The sequence below is a fragment of the Antedon mediterranea genome, chromosome 3 (genome assembly GCF_964355755.1).
Source record: "Antedon mediterranea chromosome 3, ecAntMedi1.1, whole genome shotgun sequence".
NCBI lineage: Eukaryota > Metazoa > Echinodermata > Crinoidea > Comatulida > Antedonidae > Antedon > Antedon mediterranea.
The window spans coordinates 27,954,848-27,979,414 of record NC_092672.1 but is presented as its reverse complement, the minus strand read 5'-3'; the positions used below and the strand labels follow the sequence as shown (position 1 = coordinate 27,979,414).

The following is a 24,567-nucleotide window of genomic DNA, read 5'->3' as shown; positions in this document are numbered from 1 at the left end:
TAATTATTTTTTGTAATATATCAAAAGCCATATATACATTATTCAATGTGAAACAATAAAATATTTTGTAATGTAATCATAGCATAAAGTAAGCCAACTTTTTTGTATATCCTTGTCATTTGATTGGTTGATTTTTGATCACATGGCATGCATTATTTTCTCTCATTTCAATTATTAAATGTACTATTGCATGATCAGATTTTGTAAAAAAAAATGTGATGCTGTTAAGCGTGTACATATTATTTTGTGACCGCAAACCAACCTGTAGAGGGCTCCATCTGTGACTGCTCAACTCCTTAGTAATACATTTGTTGGAAAAATTCAGTAACTCCAAAAACTTTTTAAAAATTAATAACAATTTTTATACCTTACAGTGTTGAGGATGGTGCGATCAGAGCGTCATTTGACATAATTAGTATACAAAACAATGATGGTGTTGAAATCCGTACAGCGCTTTTCTCGGTCATCAGTTCCGGTTCACTTGGCAACTTGCAAGTGGAACCAGAATCACTTACATTCAATACACTTGGAGATGGAGAAACATGTAAGTGATATTTCTATTTGTTACTGGTAAAAACTGGAAAATCACGTAATCTCACTACTTTCCAGTCATGTAAAATGTGATTTTCATTAACAGTTAGAAACTGCCACCGCCAGCGTTTTTAGCCCAATTCAATGTTTTTATTAAAGCTGATTGAAACTATGTATGTGATCTGATTTATATGTAATTTAGACTAAAATAATCATAAAGATTTTAACTTTACAATGGTACCAAGAAGACGCGCAAGAAAGTCGAGATATTCGCGATTTTGTGCAAGACATCACAATATGAAAATATCGCCCGGTGAGATCAACAAACAACAAAAAAGTTTCTTACACAGCACCGATAGGCCTATAAAAACAAGTTATCACTATCGAAAAATGTATTACAATGTTTCGCCAAAATCCACATAGTAAAGACACCAGGCATAGTTAACTAGGCCTAAATTTGGTCAGGAACCGTTTTACGACTAGGCCTAGCCTACTACTAGGGCTAGGCCTAGTTAACTGATGATAATATCCATACCATTTCTAAACAAGTTTGTTGCCTAAAACTCGGTCACTTGCAGTGAAACACCAAAACAATTAGGGTATACATACAATAATAAAATTAAAGACTTCATATTGGAAATGACGCAATTATTTTTTATTTAGATAAAACTAGGGCTAGGGCTAGGCCTAGTTAACTGATGATAATATCCATACCATTTCTAAACAAGTTTGTTGCCTAAAACTCGGTCACTTGCAGTGAAACACCAAAACAATTAGGGTATACATACAATAATAAAATTAAAGACTTCATATTGGAAATGACGCAATTATTTTTTATTTAGATAACAAACAAACATGCCAATTCACAAAAACCTTTTTAATGCTTTTGGAGGCATAGCTAGCGCACGACCGATACACAATGCGCCCAGCCATCGCTCTACGTGCTACTGTGATGCGCGGTGTATGTTATTTTGACAGGTACCATTTTGACAGCTGTTCGTAACTAGATTAGTTACTTTCAAATAGTAAAATACTGACGGTATTGACCGAATATAGTGTCAATATTTATAGTATATACCAATAAATAACTTATCTACTGGATTTCGTAAAAAAACGTGAAAGACGAAGATCTTCATGTTTGGCAGTCAAGCGTTGTGTTTCCAAATACGAAGAAATTCGTGTTTGGCAGTCAAAGTGTTAAAAAGTCATGGAAAGGTGAAAACAATTTGCTTTTTCATTGGACACTATTCTAATAATTATTTCATTTTACTACACAATTTTACCTAAACACAAAAGTCATGGAAACTCACATGCAAAAGTTTATGAACATTTATTTTTATCAAAGTCATAACAAGTCTTCAGGAGTGGAATTGTTTATGTTGTGAGAAAAAAAAAATCAGAACATCAGAAAATGTTTGAACCTGGAGCGAGTGAGTGGCCGACAACTGTAATTCTAGCCTTTTGGCAAAGGGTCGCGGCTTACTCACTCAATAGTTCTTTTGGTATTCTTTAAAAAAATGCTTGTGTGCACTTTAAAGAACCTATTACAAGGAACAGGGCTTACCCCGGAGTACTACCTCGCACAGCCACTGTCATGGACAGATGAATTAGCGCCATAGTTGGCAGGAACGACATGAGGGGGCCCTTAGGAAAGAAGAGGGTTATTGTTGTGGTTATAGAGCGCTATATAAATATCCTGAATTATTAACACAAGCAGTGGTTGTGATTGATCATATAGTACGCAACGATCAATACTGGATATACAGTGACGTCGCTTAAATTATGGTTCCACTGTCTTAACAGCTCATCCACTTATCAGATGATGGTGTAAGATTGTAGGCCTAGATATTATTGGAGCATTTGTATATTTATTGGTAGAGTTGGATGGCCGGGCTGCCGCTTGGATATACGTACCTCATGTTTATACTGATTGTCAACATTACAATATTGGAGTCTTAAAATCTTAAATATGAAATTTATGTTTTCAGTAATACTGCCCTCTATATGTTAATGTTTTTATTTAAATCTCAACTTTGAAATATAGTACTGTACTTATATTTATAATTAGTTGTTTTCAAAGCACTTTGGAATTGTTCTTGAATGTTAAAGCATTTCTTTAACTATTTAAAAAAAATGTCAACGATATCCCTATCATTTAGGCCTATTGATGGCTTTCCCTAAGGGCTTTGTAACCCAAACTCTTTCAGGTCACTTTGCAATGGAACATTCCAAGTAGACTAGAAGGGATGTTTCATTAGTAGTAGTAGTAGTAGTAGTAGGCTTTTTTTAGAAAAATGGTTTTAAATTTATTTTAAAAAAATTTAAACATTTGTAATGTAGGTTAAAAAACTTATTTTTTTTATATTTATTGAATTTAAAAATTCATTGAAAGTACTAATATAATATATAATATATAACAAATATAATTTAGCTTTTTTTTTAAATTATGTATTTTTTAGATTAACATGTTAAATTTATGCTTTTTTTTTAATCATTTTATCAAACTATGGATTACCATCAACATTTCTTAGTGTTTCTGCATTTTGGTAATAGTTCTATCCTCTGTGTTAGTCTGTTATTTAAGCATTGTAAGTTTCCCCTGTAAATGAATTGACTATTCCAATTAAAGAGAATGTAACAACTGCAAAGTTTTTTCTGACTGACACAGATTTTGTGGAGTTCAGTAGTTGCTTGTGTAGAAGCTAGGCTTACATCATGTCCCGCGTTTTTCAAGTTTGTGAACTATATTTTTTTGCATTTCTTTTAGCTTCTGTTGCAACATCCACAACTGCTCAGCCTAGACCTTGTCGCGGTGACGCGCAGTTCTACTGCTCAAACGGAAACTGTTTAGACTCATTCCAAGTATGCGATGGCTACAGAGATTGCCCGAACGGAGATGATGAACAATCTTGTTCGTGTTCTATACCGGGTTCATTTGTCTGCGAAACGCAAATATGTATCTCCGGCAGCCTGAGATGCGATGGATTTAATGACTGTTCCGACGGATCCGACGAGATAAATTGCCAACCGACAACAACATGTAAGATTTATGAGTTTAGTTGTGCCAATGGCGAGTGTCGTCCAAACAATGAACGTTGTGATGGCAAATATGATTGTGCTGATTCTAGTGATGAAGATTCCTGCGGTTAGTGCATGAATAGACTATCCTTCCTTTGCTTTTATTAAACTCTGTCTACACTATCAAACTTTATGTGACAAAAAAATGTGATGTCATATCAGTACCATATTTAAGTATATCACTACCATATTTGGGCACATTCCACTTTTTTTGTCAACAAAAACCTTTTTAATGCTTTGGAGGCATAGCTAGCGCACGACCGATACACAATGCTCTACGTGCTACTGTGATGCGCGGTGTATGTTATTTCGACAGGTACCATTTTGACAGCTGTTCGTAACTAGATTAGTTACTTTCAAATAGTAAAATACTGACGGTATTGACCGAATATAGTGTCAATATTTATAGTATATACCAATAAATTACTTATGTACTGGATTTCATAAAAAAACGTGAAACACGAAGATCTTCATGTTTGGCAGTCAAGTGTTGTGTTTCCAAATACGAAGAAATTCGTGTTTGGCAGTCAAAGTGTTAAAAAGTCATGGAAAGGTGAAACCATTCTAATAATTATTTCATTTTACTACACAATTTTACCTGAACATAAAAGTCATGGAAATTCACATGCAAAAGTTTATGAACATTTATTTTTATCAGAGTCATAACAAGTCTTCAGGAGTGGAATTGTTTATGTTGTGAGAAAAAAAAAATCAGAACATCAGAAAATGTTTGAACCTGGAGCGAGTGAGTGGCCGACAACTGTAATTCTAGCCTTTTGGCAAAGGGTCGCGGCTTACTCACTCAATGGTTCTTTTGGTATTCTTGGATAAAAATGCTTGTGTGCACTTTAAAGAACCTATTACAAGGAACAGGGGGTTACCCCGGAGTACTACCTCGCACAGCCACGGTCATGGACAGATGAATTAGCGCCATAGTTGGCAGGAACGACATGAGGGGGCCTTAGGAAAGAAGAGGGTTATTGTTGTGGTTATAGAGCGCTATATAAATATCCAGAATTATTAACACAAGCAGTGGTTGTGATTGATCATATAGTACGCAACGATCAATACTGGATATACAGTGACGTCGCTTAAATTATGGTTCCACTGTCTTAACAGCTATCCACTTATCAGATGATGGTGTAAGATTGTAGGCCTAGATATTATTGGAGCATTTGTATATTTATTGGTAGAGTTGGATGGCCGGGCTGCCGCTTGGATATACGTACCTCATGTTTATACTGATTGTCAAGATTACAATATTGGAGTCTTAAAAATCTTAAATATGAAATTTATGTTTTCAGTAATACTGCCCTCTATATGTTAATGTTTTTTTTTAAATCTCAACTTTGAAATATAGGACTTATTTATTTATAATTAGTTGTTTTCAAAGCACTTTGGAATTGTTCTTGAATGTTAAAGCATTTCTTTAACTATTTGTCAAAAAATGTCAACGATATCCCTATCATTTAGGCCTATTGATGGCTTTCCCTAAGGGCTTTGTAACCCAAACTCTTTCAGGTCACTTTGCAATGGAACATTCCAAGTAGACTAGAAGGGATGTTTCATTAGTAGTAGTAGTAGTAGTAGGCTTTTTTTAGAAAAATGGTTTAAAATTTATTTAAAAAAAATTTAAACATTTGTAATGTAGGTTAAAAAACTTATTTTGTTTATATTTATTGAATTTCAAAATTCATTGAAAGTACTAATATAATATATAATATATAACAAATATAATTTAGCTTTTTTTTAAATTATGTATTTTTTAGATTAACATGTTAAATTTATGCTTTTTTTTTTAATCATTTTATCAAACTATGGATTACCATCAACATTTCTTAGTGTTGCTGCATTTTGGTAATAGTTCTATCCTCTGTGTTAGTCTGTTAGTTAAGCATTGTAAGGTTCCCCTGTAAATGAATTGACTATTCCAGTTAAAGAGAATGTAACAACTGCAAAGTTTTTTCTGACTGACACAGATTTGGTGGAGTTCAGTAGTTGCTTGTGTAGAAGCTAGGCTTACATCATGTCCTGCGTTTTTCAAGTTTGTGAACTATATTTTTTTGCATTTCTTTTAGCTTCTGTTGCAACATCCACAACTGCTCAGCCTAGACCTTGTCGCGGTGACGCGCAGTTCTACTGCTCAAACGGAAACTGTTTAGACTCATCCCAAATATGCAATGGCAACAGAGATTGCCCGAATGGAGATGATGAACAATCTTGTTCGTGTTCTATACCGGGTTCATTTGTCTGCGAAACGCAAATATGTATCTCCGGCAGCCTGAGATGCGATGGATTTAATGACTGTTCCGACGGATCCGACGAGATAAATTGCCAACCGACAACAACATGTAAGATTTATGAGTTTAGTTGTGCCAATGGCGAGTGTCGTCCAAACAATGAACGTTGTGATGGCAAATATGATTGTGCTGATTCTAGTGATGAAGATTCCTGCGGTTAGTGCATGAATAGACTATCCTTCCTTTGCTTTTATTAAACTCTGTCTACACTATCAAACTTTATGTGACAAAAAAATGTGATGTCATATCAGTACCATATTTAAGCATATCACTACCATATTTGGGCACATTCCACTTTTTTTGTCAAACTAGTTTGATAGTGTAGATAGAGCTTTAGAATAAAAAATGAGCAAACAAGCGCCATCTAAAACCAAGCTAATTCTTTTTAAGCCAGTTTTTACTAGGCAAATTTGTTCGCAGAGAATTAATCGTTGAAAGTGAATAGCTGTGATTTTCATTTTATTTGCTGAGCTTTTTGATTCGCATAAGTGATCAACAATACGTGACAAACTCATTTCCTTATCTCTGATTGGTTGCATAATTTTTCGCTTCGCAAACAGTAGAGACTATTCAAAATACCAATTTCACTGATAAACTAGAATCAAAATTTTTAATCACGTTTATGGTATTTTGAATGTTAAATGTTCTTTAATAATAGAAGATAGACCTATTTGTTATCATATTTTTGTTTTATCATTATCCATACACAATTTCATAAAATTTTAATTTTTTTGTCACAAATAATACATTCGTAAAAAGATGAGCAATAGAAAAATTGTTCTTTCTCATTTCTTAAGTTTTTAATTTGGCCAGACTTTTGCTGACGACACTATGCCTAATTTGAGTAGGTTAAAAACACCTACAGACGTACCCCTACGTCACAGCAGTATTACCGGACTTGCTCGCAAAGCTTTTCCAATAAAACGATGCCTAAAAGATTTTATAAGGCTTTATATGGCACTTATTTGTTCATCATACACCTAGAAACACAGTTCTAACCTCACTATCCAAATAGTTTTTTAGCACTGTGTTTTTGTAGTCATCAGCTAACCAACCTAACATGTAATCCACTTTCATCATCCATAACGTCACTACTTAAAATGTAATAAAATTAAGTATTTTCATATTCTTTTAATACAACTTTCATTTTTATGATTTTCTTATAATTCTAATATTTTTTTAAGGACAGATATTCCCATATTTGGTAAGTAAAATTTCTGAAGAATGTTTTGATTCTTTAGTCAAAATACTTAATTTTAAGTAATACAGTGCCAACCAATGAAGGCATGATGGGATGGAAAGTGGGTAGCTGTATCTTTCTAAATTTGTTAATTATTGATTTTTTGTACCTCAAGCTATATAAACACTATTTGCTTCTTTTTATACATTCTGACATTACCTGTAGTTCATTTGTTGTTTTTATAACCCCTAAACGCAGGTAAAATAGGTGTTTGAAAGCAAATAAAGTATAATAATTGATCATTGTTATGTTCTGTAAATAAAACTGAACTAAGAACTGTGCTGTTGTACTATAATACAGTACATACCCCAGGGCAGGTAGCCTTGTGTAACCCCCTCTGTATTCTTTAAATGACCCATTATTCAGTTCTTTGCTCCTTGTTTTGGAAGCTTATTTCTGTGATTGATCAGTGAATATATTTCTCACAAAGTAAATCTTAATTTTAACAAGCATTTAGTATGTAGTCGCACATTAAATGAAGGTGCTGTTTAATGTAGAACAATACAGTTACATTAATGTTGTTTGGCATGGTAGATCTTAATTTTTATCTAGCACATAAAAGCTTCACCCCTGCAATGATCCAGTAGTGGAATGCAGATGCTTACATTTCTTCCAGGGCCCTATGTTGAATTCTTAATCTATTACTAATTTTTTTTATTAGTGACTGGAAATAGTCGCCAAGTCTCATAATAAATACTTAAGTCTTAATTCAGTGGGCCGTCATCCTGTATAGTTGTCACAGTTAATAATCTTATATACAAACCCGACAATCAATCTAGGGAGTATAATACTACTGTGCATATGCTTCCCCTCTCCCTTACCCTCCCACTTTCTCTCGCCCCCTCTCTTTCTTCACCTTTTACTTCCTCACCTCTTTCTACTCCTTTCCTTTATCCCCCCCCCCCTTTCTTTTCTTCCTTTCTCACCCTTCCTCCCTCTCTTCCCCTCTCCCTTCTTCCTCCTTCTCTCTCAACCGGGCACGGATTTAGACGGAGATAAACAGGCTTTAGCTCCCCTCCCCCTAAATTGAACAACCATTTATTTTTCACCTCTTTTTAAGAATAAAATACCAGTAATGTTTACGCATTGAACTAACGCAAAACATGTTATGTTATGTTGCTGCGTTTACCGGCAAATAGGCCTCCAGTACATCTTTCAACTCAACTCAACTCGTGAAAACAGTGTTCATGTTATTGTGTGAACATTATGGTTTTGTTTGCTGCTATTGTAAAGTTTTTACCAACTTTTGAGTCATTAACCTTTGGAGAATTGTAGTTCAGCTGGCAAGAATTACTAATAATGCTCATTAACTTCGTTCCTCTGGAGACTTTTTCTCAATTGAATTCGTCATAATCTACAATAAGAAGCAGATTATCCTTAAGAAAACATTGTTGATATTGGTTTCTGAAATCAAAATCTGACATTATTGTTGATAAATCTGATTATTCTCCATCAACGTCAATTTCTCTTATCGTTATCAACAACAATAAGAAAGCATAATAATATAAATTTAATATTATAGCTTCCGAAAACAAATTAATATTTTCAGTTAAAGTAATTTGTATTATTGTTAACTTTACGGAGGATTGGATGTACATTCGAGAGGATTGAAACATCTTCTAAAGATAAATTTCATCATAGTATTGGCCTAAAACAATTTAGAAAAAAAATTGATATTAATCAGTGGTTCAATACAGTCCACAGTGCTTGCAGAGTAGATATAGTTTCCCCTCCCCATTGGGGGCGAAAAGTACCCCCTGTAACAACCCTGGCTGCAAACAAACATGCACAATTTTTTTTTCTATTTTGTTGTCATCAATCAACTGAAACTAATTAATTTAAATCATTACTTTTTACTGTTCTTTCATTCTTGGTATTTTGTCTGTAAATCATAACACATTGACCCCATCCTCCACCTTTCATAGTTATAAATCAATTTATTATATTTATATGGTTTCTCAGTAAATCTGTATCATCATCTTTTGGCATTTATCTTACAAAGTTAAAAAGATCTTGTAAATCCTACCTACCTACAGCACCTACCTATCAAATAAGTACTGTATGCACACAAATATGGAAATGTCCTAACAATCAACAATTTTAAATTTTATACTCATTAAAAGATAGGTTTTTACGGATTATTTAGAATAAACAAATGCTTGCATACGCTGGTTATGATATAGAAACATACCTGATAAAAAATTTAATTTTAAAACTGAAAAATAATGTACAATTAAGTTTCAGAAAATGAGATAACAAAATTAACATTTCAAAAATCATTTGGCTGCCAGAGTTTAAATACAGTAATTTTTGTTATACAAATTTATTTATTGGTTTATATTTAGAAATAACTTATATAAATTTTATTCATATTTCCCACCATGGCATCCTGAAAATGTACTAATGAGAATTTTATGATTATAAATCATGACCCATCAATATGAAAGATGACCCCATCAATATGAAATATGACTGGCCTTCTGCTGAACCAACATCATTTGGAACCCCTTGCTCATCGTAAATTTTTCTCAAACCTGTTATTCCCATTTCTTTTATTTCATTACATCTACTCTTTTTTTCTTCTTTTCTTTCATCATATATATTTCAATGTTCATTTACATCTGTTTTTAGAATTTAAATCATAACATTGTAATTTACAATATTGGTTGTACCTTATCACGCAATACATGGCTCCAGTATCAAATACAATTCTGGAATCCTGTCTTGATTTCGTAGGCCTTCTGGTTTCTCACTCAAATGTAATCTATTCTATCATTCAAACTGTGATAATTAAGTTGAACTTGAAAAGCTTTCCAAGGTCTTCCAGATTCCAATTGTCTACATTATGACATTCTGTAATTCTCATAATTGATTTAATGTGATTGTTTATTGATGTTTTACAAAAAAATGTTTTTGACAAATCCTTACTTAACCTATCGGTAATAGTACAATTATCCCTATAGGTAGTAGTACAATTATCGATGTTTCCTAGTTTTAAACCCGGAAGATAATTATGAAAAGTTGTCAAATCCTTGGGAAAAGTAAGTTTCCCAAGATTTTATGTTTGCATTGTCCATCGACTCCATCCTAAAAAACATGTTTCCTCAATAATAGCACTGGACTTTTTTCAGTCAGGCTAAAAACTCAAATGGTCAGTTTGACCAAGTAAGGTCTAAAGCCTGTTTTCTATTAACAAATTATATTTACAAAAATCGGAACATGTGTTAAGATTGGTTTTTCAATTTCTTCACATAGACATAGAAAAAACATACTCCGGCTACTAACCAATCAGATGATTTTTTTCATCTTCCAATGTCATAGTTGTTTATTATCTTTTTATGGTCACAATTAATTTACTAACATAATAACTTTTTTTAAATAATTGTTTGTCTTTTTATCATCATGCATTTATATAATCATCATTTGATTTTTAAATATTATAATAATTAAATAAATTACTTGTAATAATAATCTTCAGATCTTCCACCAAATGTTTGTGGTGATAATCAATTCCGCTGTTTGCGAGATTTTGAATGCATCGATGAAGTATATATCTGTGACGAATTCTTTGACTGTGGTGACTATTCAGATGAAGAAAACTGTGGTGGTAAGTGTAAAATTTGACATGTACTTTATTCCAATAAATAATGATTATAAGTACACATCTTATTAAGTAACATTAATAAGATATACACAGTAGTACAGATACTTAATGAGTTACATCAAGAGTTAGTACAAGTTTCATTTTACAAGGTCCTTCTGAAATTAAGTTCATTATTTTACTGGCCTCTAGAGTTATTTTAATTTAGTTGAAAAATGTATACATTTATTGTTTGTGCATTTAAAAAAGATATAATTCATTTTAAATCTAATGTTTATATTTAATATGTATATACGTACAAACTAAGTATATATTAATAAATAAATTAATTGAATAAGTAAACATTGTATAAATAAATGCACGTTTGAATTAAAGTATATACTTATAGTTAAAGTATATACACATTGAATAAGGACACACTGAATATTAAGTACATGTATACACATTGAATAGGGACACACTGAATATTAAGTACATGTATACACATTGAATAGGGACACACTGAATATTAAGTACATGTATACACATTGAATAGGGACACACTGAATATTAAGTACATGTATACACATTGAATAGGGACACACTGAATATTAAGTACATGTATACACATTGAATAGGGACACACTGAATATTAAGTACATGTATACACATTGAATAAGGACAATTAAATAGTACATATATCCATATAAGTGCATACTGAATATTAAGTACATGTATACACATTGAATAAGGACAATTAAATAGTACATATATCCATATAAGTGCATACTGAATATTAAGTACATGTATACACATTGAATAAGGACAATTAAATAGTACATATCCATAGAAGTGCATACTGAATATTAAATACATGTATACACATTGAATAAGGACAATTAAATAGTACATATATCCATATAAGTGCATACTGAATATTAAGTACATGTATACACATTGAATAAGGACAATTAAATAGTACATATATCCATATAAGTGCATACTGAATATTAAAGTACATGTATACACATTGAATAAGGACAATTAAATAGTACATATATCCATATAAGTGCATACTGAATATTAAAGTACATGTATACACATTGAATAAGGACAATTAAATAGTACATATATCCATATAAGTTCATACTGAATAAATATATATATTCATATTTCAAGTTTGTAATTAAGTATACTTACACTAAATAATTATAAACAATAATAATTCAATTGTAAATTTAATATTCAGAAATGTATAGTATTTATTTAAACATTGTATTTGATAATAGTCATAAATTTGGACTTTTAAGCGCATAATACATAAAGCCTCTATGTGCTTAACAAATAAACAATAAAAGTAATCCATGAAATAAATAAAATAAAAAGGGAGCAATTAAAAATGAAAATGACAGGCAAATTTATTAAATAAGTACACAATTAAATAAATCTGAATAGGTGCATACATATACATGAATAAGTACACATAAGTACATTAGAATAATAACTAACATTTAACTAGGAAACTTATAGAGTAAAGTAGTACACACAATTAACTGAAATAAAATGTTGTAAAATAGTATTGGAAAACAAGTAACAGTTACAAATACAGTAAGTAAAACTTTAAACTATCAAACAGTTTGCTTTATTGTACTGTATAGTAATATGAATATTAACCTTTTATGAAAAACTTTCTAACTTTTGACTTTTATGCACATACCAAAACAACATAAGCAGGTGTGAGGTGGTAAGTGTAGGATACCCTATACTCCTATTATTGATTGAATGTATTTGATAAAATGTTAGGGATAAATGTTTTCATAATGATATAAGTATTCAAAGGAGTAATAATTCTCTCTACCAAGAATAAATAGAAGTATGTACATTGTAATTTTATATGGAATAATAATGATGTTTTAAATAATAAATTTGGAAAACCAAAAAATTACGGAAAAAACCCAATCTCCCCCGCTACAGTATGTCTTGCTTGCTTGTCTTCCAGTCACTGATACCCACAACATTGTCATTTTTGGCAATGCTTTACCTTTAGATTTATCAATTATTATATATTGTTATATTTACAGTAGATTTTTCAAAATTGTTCTTTCCTTTAGTAGTTTTGACGAAAATATTTCGTAATATGTATGAATGATGCTGTTCAAAAGTATTTTTAAGTAATAAAAGTCACACAGATCTGGTTGAATTTCATTTAGGAATTTTAACAGTAGACAAGACAGACTGATATTGCTAACAAATATGTATATTGGCTTTCAGACAAATTATCCTTTTGGTGTTCTCAAAGGTGATAAAAAAATTAAAGAATTGATTTTGGAAAGTAGGCAATAAATAGTAGGAGACATGCAATGGTGCTTCCAGTGTTGGCCAATTCTTATTTTTATAAACTTTGAACCTCTATCTACAGTTTTTAGTCATCTATTTTAGTTATATATTATGGAGATTTAAATTTGCAACGATTTCAAAGTTCTTTTCCAGTCTGTAAAAACTAGTTCAGTTTACAAACTTAAAAAACCCCAAAAGTTTCAAATGAGCATGTATGTGATAAGTTTCAAGCAATTTAAGTTAAAATGGACAGATGGGTAAACAAAAGGAAAGAAGGCCCCCCCTCCCCCCACAAAAAAAAAAAAAAAACGAAAACCATACTGCTTTGTTGACTTCACTGCCAATTAAAGAGCTTACAAAATAGAGTTGAGATTTACAGGAAATGTGTTCTTTAGTGAAAGTTCTTTTGAAGTTTAGGAACCATAGTTAAAGTCAACAGGGAATATTTTAAGGTTAGTTGGAGATTCATACAATAAAGGAACAATTTAATGCATCACTACATATTACTCCAGTAAACTCATAAAGTGGAATAGTTGCTTGTAGTTTATTCATACATGTGTGTGAAAGGGCGTGGCTAGGGATCAATCAATCAATCAATCAATCATTGTTAATGATGAAGCTAATGGTTACAATATAATGTATTTCCCTAGTATTAAATGCTTATAATTGCAATATCTGATATGCTTGCATCTGTAATTAAAGTAAATCAGTATTAAGCACGTCTTATAAACAAGCAAAAAATGTGAACAAGTGCATAATATGATCCTCATGATGAGTCATTCTTAGTTTACCTTTACTGCCAATGTTTTCTACCTTACTGCCAGTGTGGTCTTTAGTTACCTTAGTGCCAATAGGGTCTTACATTTGGTTTACTTTACTACCAAATGTGGTCTTTGCCTTACGGTTAGTGTCTTCAGTTTACTTGACTAAAATTTGGGCTCTACCTTACTGCCAGTGTGGTCTTTAGTTTACCTTACTGCCATTGGGTCTTTAGTTTACCTTACTGCCAAAAGAGGTATTTTTGTTGTTCTTTACTGCCAAATGGGGTCTCCACCTTATTGCCAATGGGGTCTTTAGTTTACCTTACTGCCAAATAGGGTCTTTATCTTTCTGCCAGTGTGGTTTTTAGTTTATCTTACTGCCAAAAGGGATCTTTACCTTACTGCCAAATAGGGTCTTTACCTTTCTGCCAGTGTGGTTTTTAGTTTATCTTACTGCCAAAAGGGATCTTTACCTTACTGCCAAATAGGGTCTTTACCTTTCTGCCAGTGTGGTTTTTAGTTTATCTTGCTGCCAAAAGGGGTCTTTACCTTTCTGCCAAATAGGGTCTTTACCTTTCTGCCAGTGTGGTTTTTAGTTTTTTGTTCTTTCAAAACTGTATCAAAGAATAGAGGAGGAAGCACATCACAACTTTTCTGGATCTCGCATTAAATTAACTTGATCTGACTTTATTGTTATCACAAACCTTCCTATTTGTAAACAAAATTGTCACAGATTAATATAAATAACAAAAAATAGTAATCTAAAACAAATTAATTTGTTGCGGACACAGGGGTTGCGGACACAAATGTGTTATGGCGCTCTGTTGCTGTCGCAACCCCTGGACCGCTTGTTGTCGAATAATGAAATGAAATTAATGTCCTATTCTTTAGCCGTTTATAGAAAAACTACCCACAATGTGTCACATAATCCATATGAGCACTGGAATGCAATAAAAAATGCAATGGTCAAATTTTTTAAAGACACTGTTCAGATCATATGAATTTAATTAAAGTTTTTAATTTATCTAAGATTGTTTTCCATTGTTTAAATTTATGATTTAATCTGCATAATATTAGCTACTGTTTAAATGTTGTCTTGGTTTACATAAATACCTTCTGTTGTTTTCAAAGCTGCGGTCCCTACTGAGACAGGTTTTCGACTGAAAATTTATCAAAATAAAATTATTTTCTTTGTAAATAGTAACTGCACCTGCTGGGTATGTCCTCAGCTACTGATAAGAAAGAATAACAAGATTCTTTTTTATTTTTTATAGGGAAGATTGTGATATTAAATAGTTTTATGTATTTAGTTGCTAACGTGAGGTGTGTGATCTTTAGGCCTTTGATAGTTAATCATTTGAAGGTTTAACATCAAGCTGATGAATAATATTACATATTATGTTTCAATAGCTTTATGTTTCAATACCCCAAAGCTAAGAAAAAGATTTGTTTAAATGTTTAGCCGACCAATTTTGTTTTCGTTGCATCCACAAATTAATGAGTAGAGAGAGAATTTTTAAGTATGAAAAGGTTGTTGTAGACAGGTATACATTTGTAAAAATTGCATTTCACACAAACACAAAAGAATTATCAATAAATATAAGACCAAAATTAATAATTCACGTAATTAAAAACTTAAACTTAAAAAGAATACTAATTAGGTGAATGACAAAGGTTTATTTATTTATTTTCTGTTTTTGCTAGGAAATTTTTCTAAATTGAAGTATAGTACTCAATCAATCAATTATAGAACATGGCTATGTCATGTAATGTAATTCGACATTTATATAGCGCTATTTCATGAAGATCAGAGCACTGTGGAATTAGATGTTACACCGTTTCAACAACATTCTATTCCCCTAAGGGTCACATTGTGTCATCGGCAGCCAACTACGGTGCCAGTACATCTGTCCACGACAGTGTGTGTGTGTGTGAACTAGTACATCGGGGTAACCCCCTACTCGTCTCGAAAGATGTACTAGGTTCTTTAAAGTGCACACAAGCAATATGCATACACTGAACCTACGGTTTATAGTCCTTATCCGAGAAGACGACCAAAACCATGGAGCGAGTGAGCCTCGAACCTTGCCGATGTTATAGCTATGGATTACGGTTCCACTGTCTTAAACGCTCGGCCATGGATTTGCAAACAAATAATATATTGGTGACATCACAAAATACATTATATTAAAATCCTAGGTTATCTATACCTTCAATGAGCTTAAATATTATATATCATGCCCTCTGTCACATGTCTGCATTGTGTCCAGTATTTAGCTCAGTTCCTGAGCGCTTGATTTATTTTTTATGTCATCCATTAGCAAAAGATATTAAAATATTTGAAGGTATGTGTAGACAAGTTTAGAATGCCCTTAAGATAAAACTAGTTAGTTGAATGTTTCTTATAGGCCTACATTGTTTATGAACTCTTCGCCCACCAACAAAATGAAATTGTAGACAGTGATGTTTATGACCTTTAGTTAACAGAGAACAAAGTTTTAAGAAACAAAAACCATTCCTCTCACATGCTAATATTTCTTGCCATACACCATTGCTCAACCATTCCAACATTATGTATGAAAAATGTACACTAAATGACATGAAAATATCGAAACTTTCAAATTATACAGCATACAGTACAAAAGCTCATGAAGACCACCCAAAACTATTTTTTCTGAGATAAACGAGGGAAAAAAAAAAATCAAAACAACAACATTTGCTTTTGAATTCATTTCAGAGGATTTTAGAAAATGTATAAACCAGATATGTTTTTATATCTTGATAGTGCACCTGTCAAGTTACATTTTTACATCAAAATGTTTGCGTTGATTACAACAGTAGAATACACATAAGGACTATTCGATCACCTCTATTATGCGACATAAATTCAAGAATTAGTGTTGTTATGATGAGTACCATATTAACCGAGCATAAGCCATAATTGCACGTCAGAAGAGAACTAACTAAACCTTTTGTAATCTTTAAGTGGCAAGTCCGAAGGCGCAATTATTCAGTTCTCACTCCTGGACTTATTTAAAAGATAAATTGTAGTGTGTGTCATTTATACCATAATACAGTAGTCTAATTGTTGGATCTCTGTTTATATTATACACATGAGCTGTATCTTTCAGTTTACTTTAGCTATAAAAGCTACCAATAAACAGTTTGATAATTGTTCAAGACTTGAATATATTTGTAAAGCTAATTCTTAGGAAAACATTGTAAGTGCCATAAAGCTTTTAAATAGTATTGTGGCTGATTCATCAATTTGAAAATTGTACACCCTATATTAGTGACCCCCTTTTACCAACTTGATAAGAAAATATCTTAGCACTACATCTTTTAAGTGTATTGCAAAAACAGAAAAGACAAAATTATTGGCGTGAACAGTGTTGATGCACTGCTTAAGTTTGTGGAATATCCTTGGAGAATAATTAACCTCTACCTAACTCCCCTAACCTACCCCTTTTTTAGTTACTTATTTATTTATTTTTCTTTATTTCCATTCACAAAATCATAAACATGCATAAATCATCATTACAAAACAAAAGAATAGAAAGGGGCAATCTCTGAAGCATAGCTTATATAAGTAGAAACCCCTGTTATAAAACAATATATATACAGTCAACTCTCCCAATACCGGACACCTTTGGGCCGGCCAAATAAGTCTGGTTTTCCGGAAACTCTGGTATTCGGAATGTGTTTTTAATGGTAAATATAAATTTGGGACCTTTTGGTCCTCAAAAAAAGTCTGGTATTGGGAGAGTTTCTGGTTTTCAGAGAGTCCGGTATTGGGAGAGTTGACTGTATATATATATATGTATGTCGCCCTTTGTTATTCCTGTCCACCCAGGTAGCACTTGCCAGCTTTATACTATGACGTTATCCAAATTCCTTCACTTGCACTGATGAAGGGCTAGTGTTGCCTGAAAGCTTTGCTAACTTTTCTGGCTTTTTTACTTCTCGTTTTGATTTAGCTTTTTGCTTTTATTTTGTATCTCCATTGAGATCCAGCCACTGATACCCACAGCATTGTTATTTTGTCAGTAATTTGCCTTTGGAAATATACTGTATATATATATATATATATGAGTGAAGTCACCTGTGATTGTATCAGAGACAGTATTCTGAATAAGATACAGTTTATAATAACTTTATTTATTCATGAATGGTTCATTCAGTCACACATGGTCCGTTTCTGACATGATTATGTTTTAAGGCCCGAAAGATACAGCTCAGTGTATAATATAAACAGAGATCCAACAATTAGACTACTGTATTATGGTATAAATGACACACACTAGAATTTATCTTTTAAATAAGTCCAGGAGTGAGAACTGAATAATTGCACCTTCGGACTTGCCACTTAAAGATTACAAAAGGTTTAGTACTCTTCTGACGTGCAATTATAGCTTATGCTTGGTTAATATGGTACTCATAACAGCACTTATTCTTGAATTTATGTCGCATAATAGAGGTGATCGCATCGTAGACTTAAAGCAAGCAAAAATATTTTAATCTCAACGATTATAAGCAACGTTTTAGTTAAGTCGAAGATGCTCTCCAGATGGAATGCCATCCTGAGATGGTGGTAGTAATTTTGTTTATTTTATTTATTTCATTTACTGTATATGTAATTTACTTTCTATGGACCAGAGTTTCCGAAAATAAAAGATTGAATGAATGAATGAATAGACAAGCCCTTATGTGTGTTCTACTGTTGTAATCAACACAAACATTTTGATGTCAAAATGTAACTTGACAGGTGCACTATCAAGATATAAAAACATATCTGGTTTATACATTTTTAGAAATCCTCTTTCCAAATTCCAAAAGCAAATGGCTATGTTGTTGTTTTTGATTTTTGTTTATCTCAGAAAAAATAGTTTTAGGTGGTTCATGAGGTTTTATACTGTAATGTTGGAATGGTTGAGCAATGGTGGAGCTGTGGCTTGGTGGTTATGATGCTTGGCTACCAATCTAAGGGTTTCTTTCTCATGACAATTTACAACTCCACTCCCTCTACATAGACAAAGACTTATTATTAAGTCTTTGTCTTTATAATCATTTTGTATAATTTTGTCAGTAATTCTTTGTAATTAATATTCCACAAAGACTTATTATTAAGTCTTTGTCTATGTAGAGCATCTTGTGTATATGTTTGTCTTATATGTTCTAGTGCAGTATTTAGAGAGCCATCTCGATAGTGCTTTGCACTCATGGCAATCCTCAGGGTGCTGCACCGCTGTATTGTCATGTATTGTTGTGCCTGAAAATTGAATAAAATAAAAATAAAAAATATAGCAAGAAATATTAGCATGTGAGAGGAATGGTTTTTGTTTCTTAACAATACTTTATTCTCTGTTAACTAAAGATCATAAACATCACTGTTTACAATTTCATTTTGTTGGTGGGCGAAGAGTTCATATATAAATATATGTAAATAGAAATATAAAAAAATGGCACAAGGGCATAGGCCAAACATTTAAATTTTAAGAAAATGCAAACAATCTTTTTTATACTAGGTAGGAAATACCATAGCAACACATCTTTTGAATATTTGAACCAAAAAAAAGACCAGATATCATATGGTATAAGCAATTGGTAGTACTTGTGGACTTTCTTTAGCACTAGATAGTATCTTTAAAAAAATAAGTTCCAGAGTATTTTGAGTAAAATCTTGTTTATCATTTAATTTAATTGTTGTGCATAAAGTTTGCTCAATAGAATATGCCCATTTTAATTAATATTCCACAAGTATTTGTATTTGTTATTATTAGTAGTATTTATTAAATGGCAGGAAATGCAAAAACAAAACTGAATCCTAAAGAGCCTGTATTCCCCTCTCACCCAGTGAAAATCTTTCACAGGGGAGATTGAACTGCATTAAACTTAAGTTAATATACTAAAAGTAATAGTTGATCTATCTATTTGAATTTTCTAAACCCTAAATTGACCACTTGACAACATAATACAATATGATATCAATCATAGCATCAACCCATTGAAATGTTTGCTATTATGTGCCTACAACAATACAGGGGGGTGATCAATTGACAGAACTGCCTTCCTCAGGCTATACCAAGCACATCTAAGTTATGAAATTAGATACACAACTATAAACTATGTATTGTTGAAAGTAAAGTTTATTTATTGACTTTTGTCAAAAAAAGTCCAGGCTGCCTACAATGAGAAACTTTTCTCTGAATAACTATGTATTGACCATGGATTGAGATGATTATTGTGCATTGGTCTTTATTGTGCATAAACCACGAAAGGGGCCTAACTATTGATAGTAAAGTGTACACTTGTTTGATATTAAGAACCATATAAATGTTTACTTTTAAATTTAGGTGTATTTATTTATACTCCCTGGATTGCAATTACTGTTATTCATATTTAAGTGTATTTGATTTTCTGTAGGGTATACCTTTATTTTCAGTTCTTTGGCCTAATCTAGGACTTTCGCCTGGGGAAAATGTCAATGGGCACTTGAGTTAACTTGGTTGAATATGACACTTTAGGTTTAACACTCACAAACCAACAGAAAAAAATATCACCATTTATACGTTTCTTGCTTTTCAGTAATGAAGTTTTAGAGAGTTTTGTACATTTTTGCTTCAGCTTTAAAAAATACTGTAATGCCATAATAACATCTAGGACAATAACCACCAATAATGTTAAATAAGGGTTATTATATATTATTTTCATCAAAGACTTATCCTATATATTTTTTTTTATTTGTGCAAAAATAAAACATAACAAGAACAAAGTTCCCACTTACAGCTAATGTTTGATAATATATAAATAAAATATTCGTTCTAGGATTAGAAAACTATTGTTTTTTTTGTAGGGAAAATGTATATTTATCTATCGTCCATTGTTATCATCACAGTATAAACAGGCCTTAAAACATATCATGTAGAAACGGACCATGTGTGACTGAATGAACCATTCATGAATAAATAAAGTTATTATAAACTGTATCTTATTCAGAATACTGTCTCTGATACAATCACAGGTGACTTCACTCAGTTACGCTTATGTACACCTCCCACTTAGCAGGGTTACAAAGAGTCCCTACACACAGTAATTAACACTAACGTTTGTGTTTCTTTGTTTAATATTTCCAGAGTTTGTTTACTGTAGTTTGAATAATAACAAAAGTTATAGGATTTGGAATAAACTTTTTAGGGTGTAAATTTCATATTTTATATCTCTAGAAAGTTACCCTTCTAAAATCAGGTTATTTTAAGAAGTTAAGCAGGGGAAGTCAGTGTTGGCCAGTAGACAAATTCACATTAGGAGCTTTCGCATCGGGCGTTAAATGAAGAAGACGTAATTAACAGAGCGTGACGGTTATTTTGAGTTAAAAGCGAAGACAGTCCACCTTCTCCGCAGACCATACATACAGGCTTGTTGGGCGTGTTAGCCATACTAGGTCTTACTGTAGTTAGCAAAGTTCCAACACAAGTTAGAATATGTAACCTGAGTTCAGAATTCCTACACACCTGAACATAATTTGGTTATGTTTTATGGGTGAACTTTACACTAGAAGACCAAATTGTAGTAAACTGGGTCAATTTGGGATCTCATCCCTTGAAACATTGAAAATGAATTGGGACAAGTTTGATGTTAGGAGCTTTAAATTTGTTTTTTGTCGGTGTCAGTGTGCTCATAGCAAAAAAACCACCAGTAGTAGGTTGAACCCCATTCTAAAATTAGGTCGAGTTTAGTGGCATGCTTTATGTTTTATTAGAATAAAAAGCAAAATTAGGAATTAAAGTAAAAAGGATGTAGATATTTATTATAAAATACAAAAAAATATATTCAATAAATTTGCAAAATGCATACTGCGAGTGTAAATTTAACTGAAAAACATTTAATTTTACACGTCGATAACCTCTTTTTGCGTTGACCTTAAGGTAGCCTACTTAACCCAGACTTCACCCTAGGGGTACGTATTAGAACAATGCTGTGTTATTATTTAGTCAAAGGCACATTTAACAAATATAATATGGCAAATTTGTTAAATTCTTGTAAAATATGTAGCTTATTGAGAATGAGAAATATTTTTGTTTTGTTAACTTTCCAAGTCAATATATTCTTGTATTTGTGTAATTTTAACTTTTACACACCTGAGTTGTCTCTATGTATTCTATATTATATCAGGGTTCAAATGTAGTACGAGATGTGTGCTGGGAGACATTTGTGTATTTTTTGACAACCTATGTATTGATGTATCGTCTTTTCTAGACCCATTCCTGAACCTACAAAATTCAAGATGTGTTTTTTGTAAATAAAAGTAAAAAAATGAAACAAATAAATAATAAATAAGTTCTATTCCATAGCGACAACCAGTCTTTAGACCATATTCGCTAACATGAAACAAAAAATTACTTTTTATACACAATATAAATAGACATACACCAAAGCCACAAATCAAAAACACTGAGAATAATCAAGACTACAATGGTATGAACATATTACATTAAGACAAAAAAAAATACATGAAACGATTATAACATAAAAGTATAAAAGATTGCCGCAAGACAAGAGGATGATGGTGATGATACACAATCATTTTAAATTTAATTAAAATTTTCTTTTTCAGTAATAACAACATTGCCCCCGTCAACTACCATTCAGCCACCAATTTTTCCATGTCGTGAAGGGCAGGCCACTTGTAACAATGGACAATGTATACAGAGAAGTTTTGTTTGTGACGGGGATACAGATTGCGCAGATAACTCTGATGAAATTGGTTGTGGAGGTAATGTTAGACAGAATTCTAGGGTGGGTTTTCAAAAGTTAAGGTAGTGAAAAAAAATAGCCAATCTTCTTTGATTGAGACTGTGTTGAAATTAGGATGGATGGTGTAAGAATTTAAAATATGTTTTTGCTACTAGGCATTTATGTTTACACAAATCAAAAGTGTCATCTTATACACATGCATATTTATGTTTCCATCTTCCAAATCCCTTTTGGAGATTAATTTTGGTTTCTTGAGTTTTCACTTAAGTGAAATTGGAATAGTAATAGTTGCTACTGCAAAGAAAAAATCGCAGCAGACACGCAATGGAAATGAAAATCAAAATCACATCTATAATAGTGGACAGGGTAGCGTTCTTTTATCATTGGATTTGTGCGAATGAATGCGCTTTAAATGGAAAACATGCTTAGGATTAGTAATACTAAAATGATTTTTAATTCCTCTAAGGTGGTGACAGATGCGAACCCAATGAGTTTCAGTGCAATAACGGCTTCTGTGCATTGAAGATTTGGCGATGTGATGGAGACACCGATTGCACGGATGGCTCTGATGAAATAAATTGTCGTACGTAAATTAAAATTCGTAATTCTATTGAAATGACTAAAATGATGAGATTAATAATATTGTAAAACCAAAAATGCTCGCATGAATTTCTGTCCCCACACTGTGAATATATTCATATATATAGGGCCTCTATCCCAGAATATTTACTTAATATGTTGCATTATTGGTCTAGGTTATTGCATTGTTTGGTCGGATTACGCCAGCATATGTTTTTTTCCTAAGTAGTCTATGGTTTAGTTGCATACCATAGCTTTACCATTGCTCAAGTGATTATTTCAATTAAGTTATTATATGTATATTCAATAGCTACTGGTTCACCTAACGATGCTTGCAGTGCACAAGAATACCAGTGTCTTAATTCAAAAGAGTGTATCCCAAAAGCATATAGATGCGATGATGAGATGGACTGTATTGACCGATCGGATGAAATTGGGTGCGGTAAGTTGAAACTATGATTGTAATGAAAGATTATCAGTGCCAAATGTGTGCTGTGAAACCTTATGCTCTTTTTAAAAGGTTAATTTATAACTAGTGTAGGTGTGACAATGATTCAAGTCCTCCCTTTTTTGTTATTTCATGCGCATTCAACAGCGAGTAACTCGCCAATTACAGGATCATTCTTATAAACTAAGTATCATTTGAGGCTTAGGGAGTGGAGTTAAATGAGTCGCGAGTTACAACCCTGGCACTAGGTCAGGATTGAACCATGGACCTTGAGATTGGAAGGCTGGCACATTAACCACCAAGCTACAGCTCCATTACAAATAGTGTTTACTATAAGAACCAAGTTTGTTCTTTTCTTTATTTTAGCTGCACCGGTCATCATAAAACCTCCAACTCCTCGGAAAACCTACTATGTCGGTGACACCATTACACTAATTTGTGTAGCAGAAGGAATACCTTACCCACACATTACATGGCGTCTTAATTGGGGAAGTCTACCCGATTCATATAGGGTAAGGAATCGCTTCACCATCTCAATCACCATATTTTATTAAATCTTGTTTTTGCCTCAATCACTGATATACCGCAATTTAACTCTGATATACTGCAATTTAACTCTGATAGATAGCAATTAACTCAGATAGATCCAATTTTACTCTATAGTTTAAATCTGATAGACCGCAGTTTAACTTAAAGACCGTGTACACACAGCTATTGAGTTTCAAAATGTTTTGATGCTCCCCTATTATTGTCAATGTTTACAGGTCTTGTTTGTTTGTTTGTTTGTTTTATCTTTATACTGGGTGACCTCTTCAGTCAAAGACTGATCTCCCAGAGGGCCCAGTTGGTGATCAGTGGCTGTGATGTACTAGTACACCGGGGTATACCCCTACTCGTCTCGAAAGATGTACTAGGTTCTTTAAAGTGCACACAAGAAAGTTGTGTACACTGGACCTACG

General features: G+C 32.4%; 1 protein-coding gene across 1 annotated transcript in view; it reads left to right on the top strand.

Moving 5' to 3' along the window:
• The window catches only part of LOC140044252 (basement membrane-specific heparan sulfate proteoglycan core protein-like), an 82,217-nt gene that overhangs the window by 5,348 nt on the left and 52,302 nt on the right, over positions 1-24,567 (top strand). The window contains exons 5-12 of the mRNA XM_072088730.1: positions 375-544; positions 3,299-3,676; positions 5,688-6,065; positions 10,628-10,756; positions 22,442-22,600; positions 23,048-23,164; positions 23,471-23,602; positions 23,975-24,120. Coding sequence (XP_071944831.1) covers positions 375-544; positions 3,299-3,676; positions 5,688-6,065; positions 10,628-10,756; positions 22,442-22,600; positions 23,048-23,164; positions 23,471-23,602; positions 23,975-24,120 — 1,609 coding nt within the window. The remainder of the gene's footprint in view (positions 1-374; positions 545-3,298; positions 3,677-5,687; positions 6,066-10,627; positions 10,757-22,441; positions 22,601-23,047; positions 23,165-23,470; positions 23,603-23,974; positions 24,121-24,567) is intronic.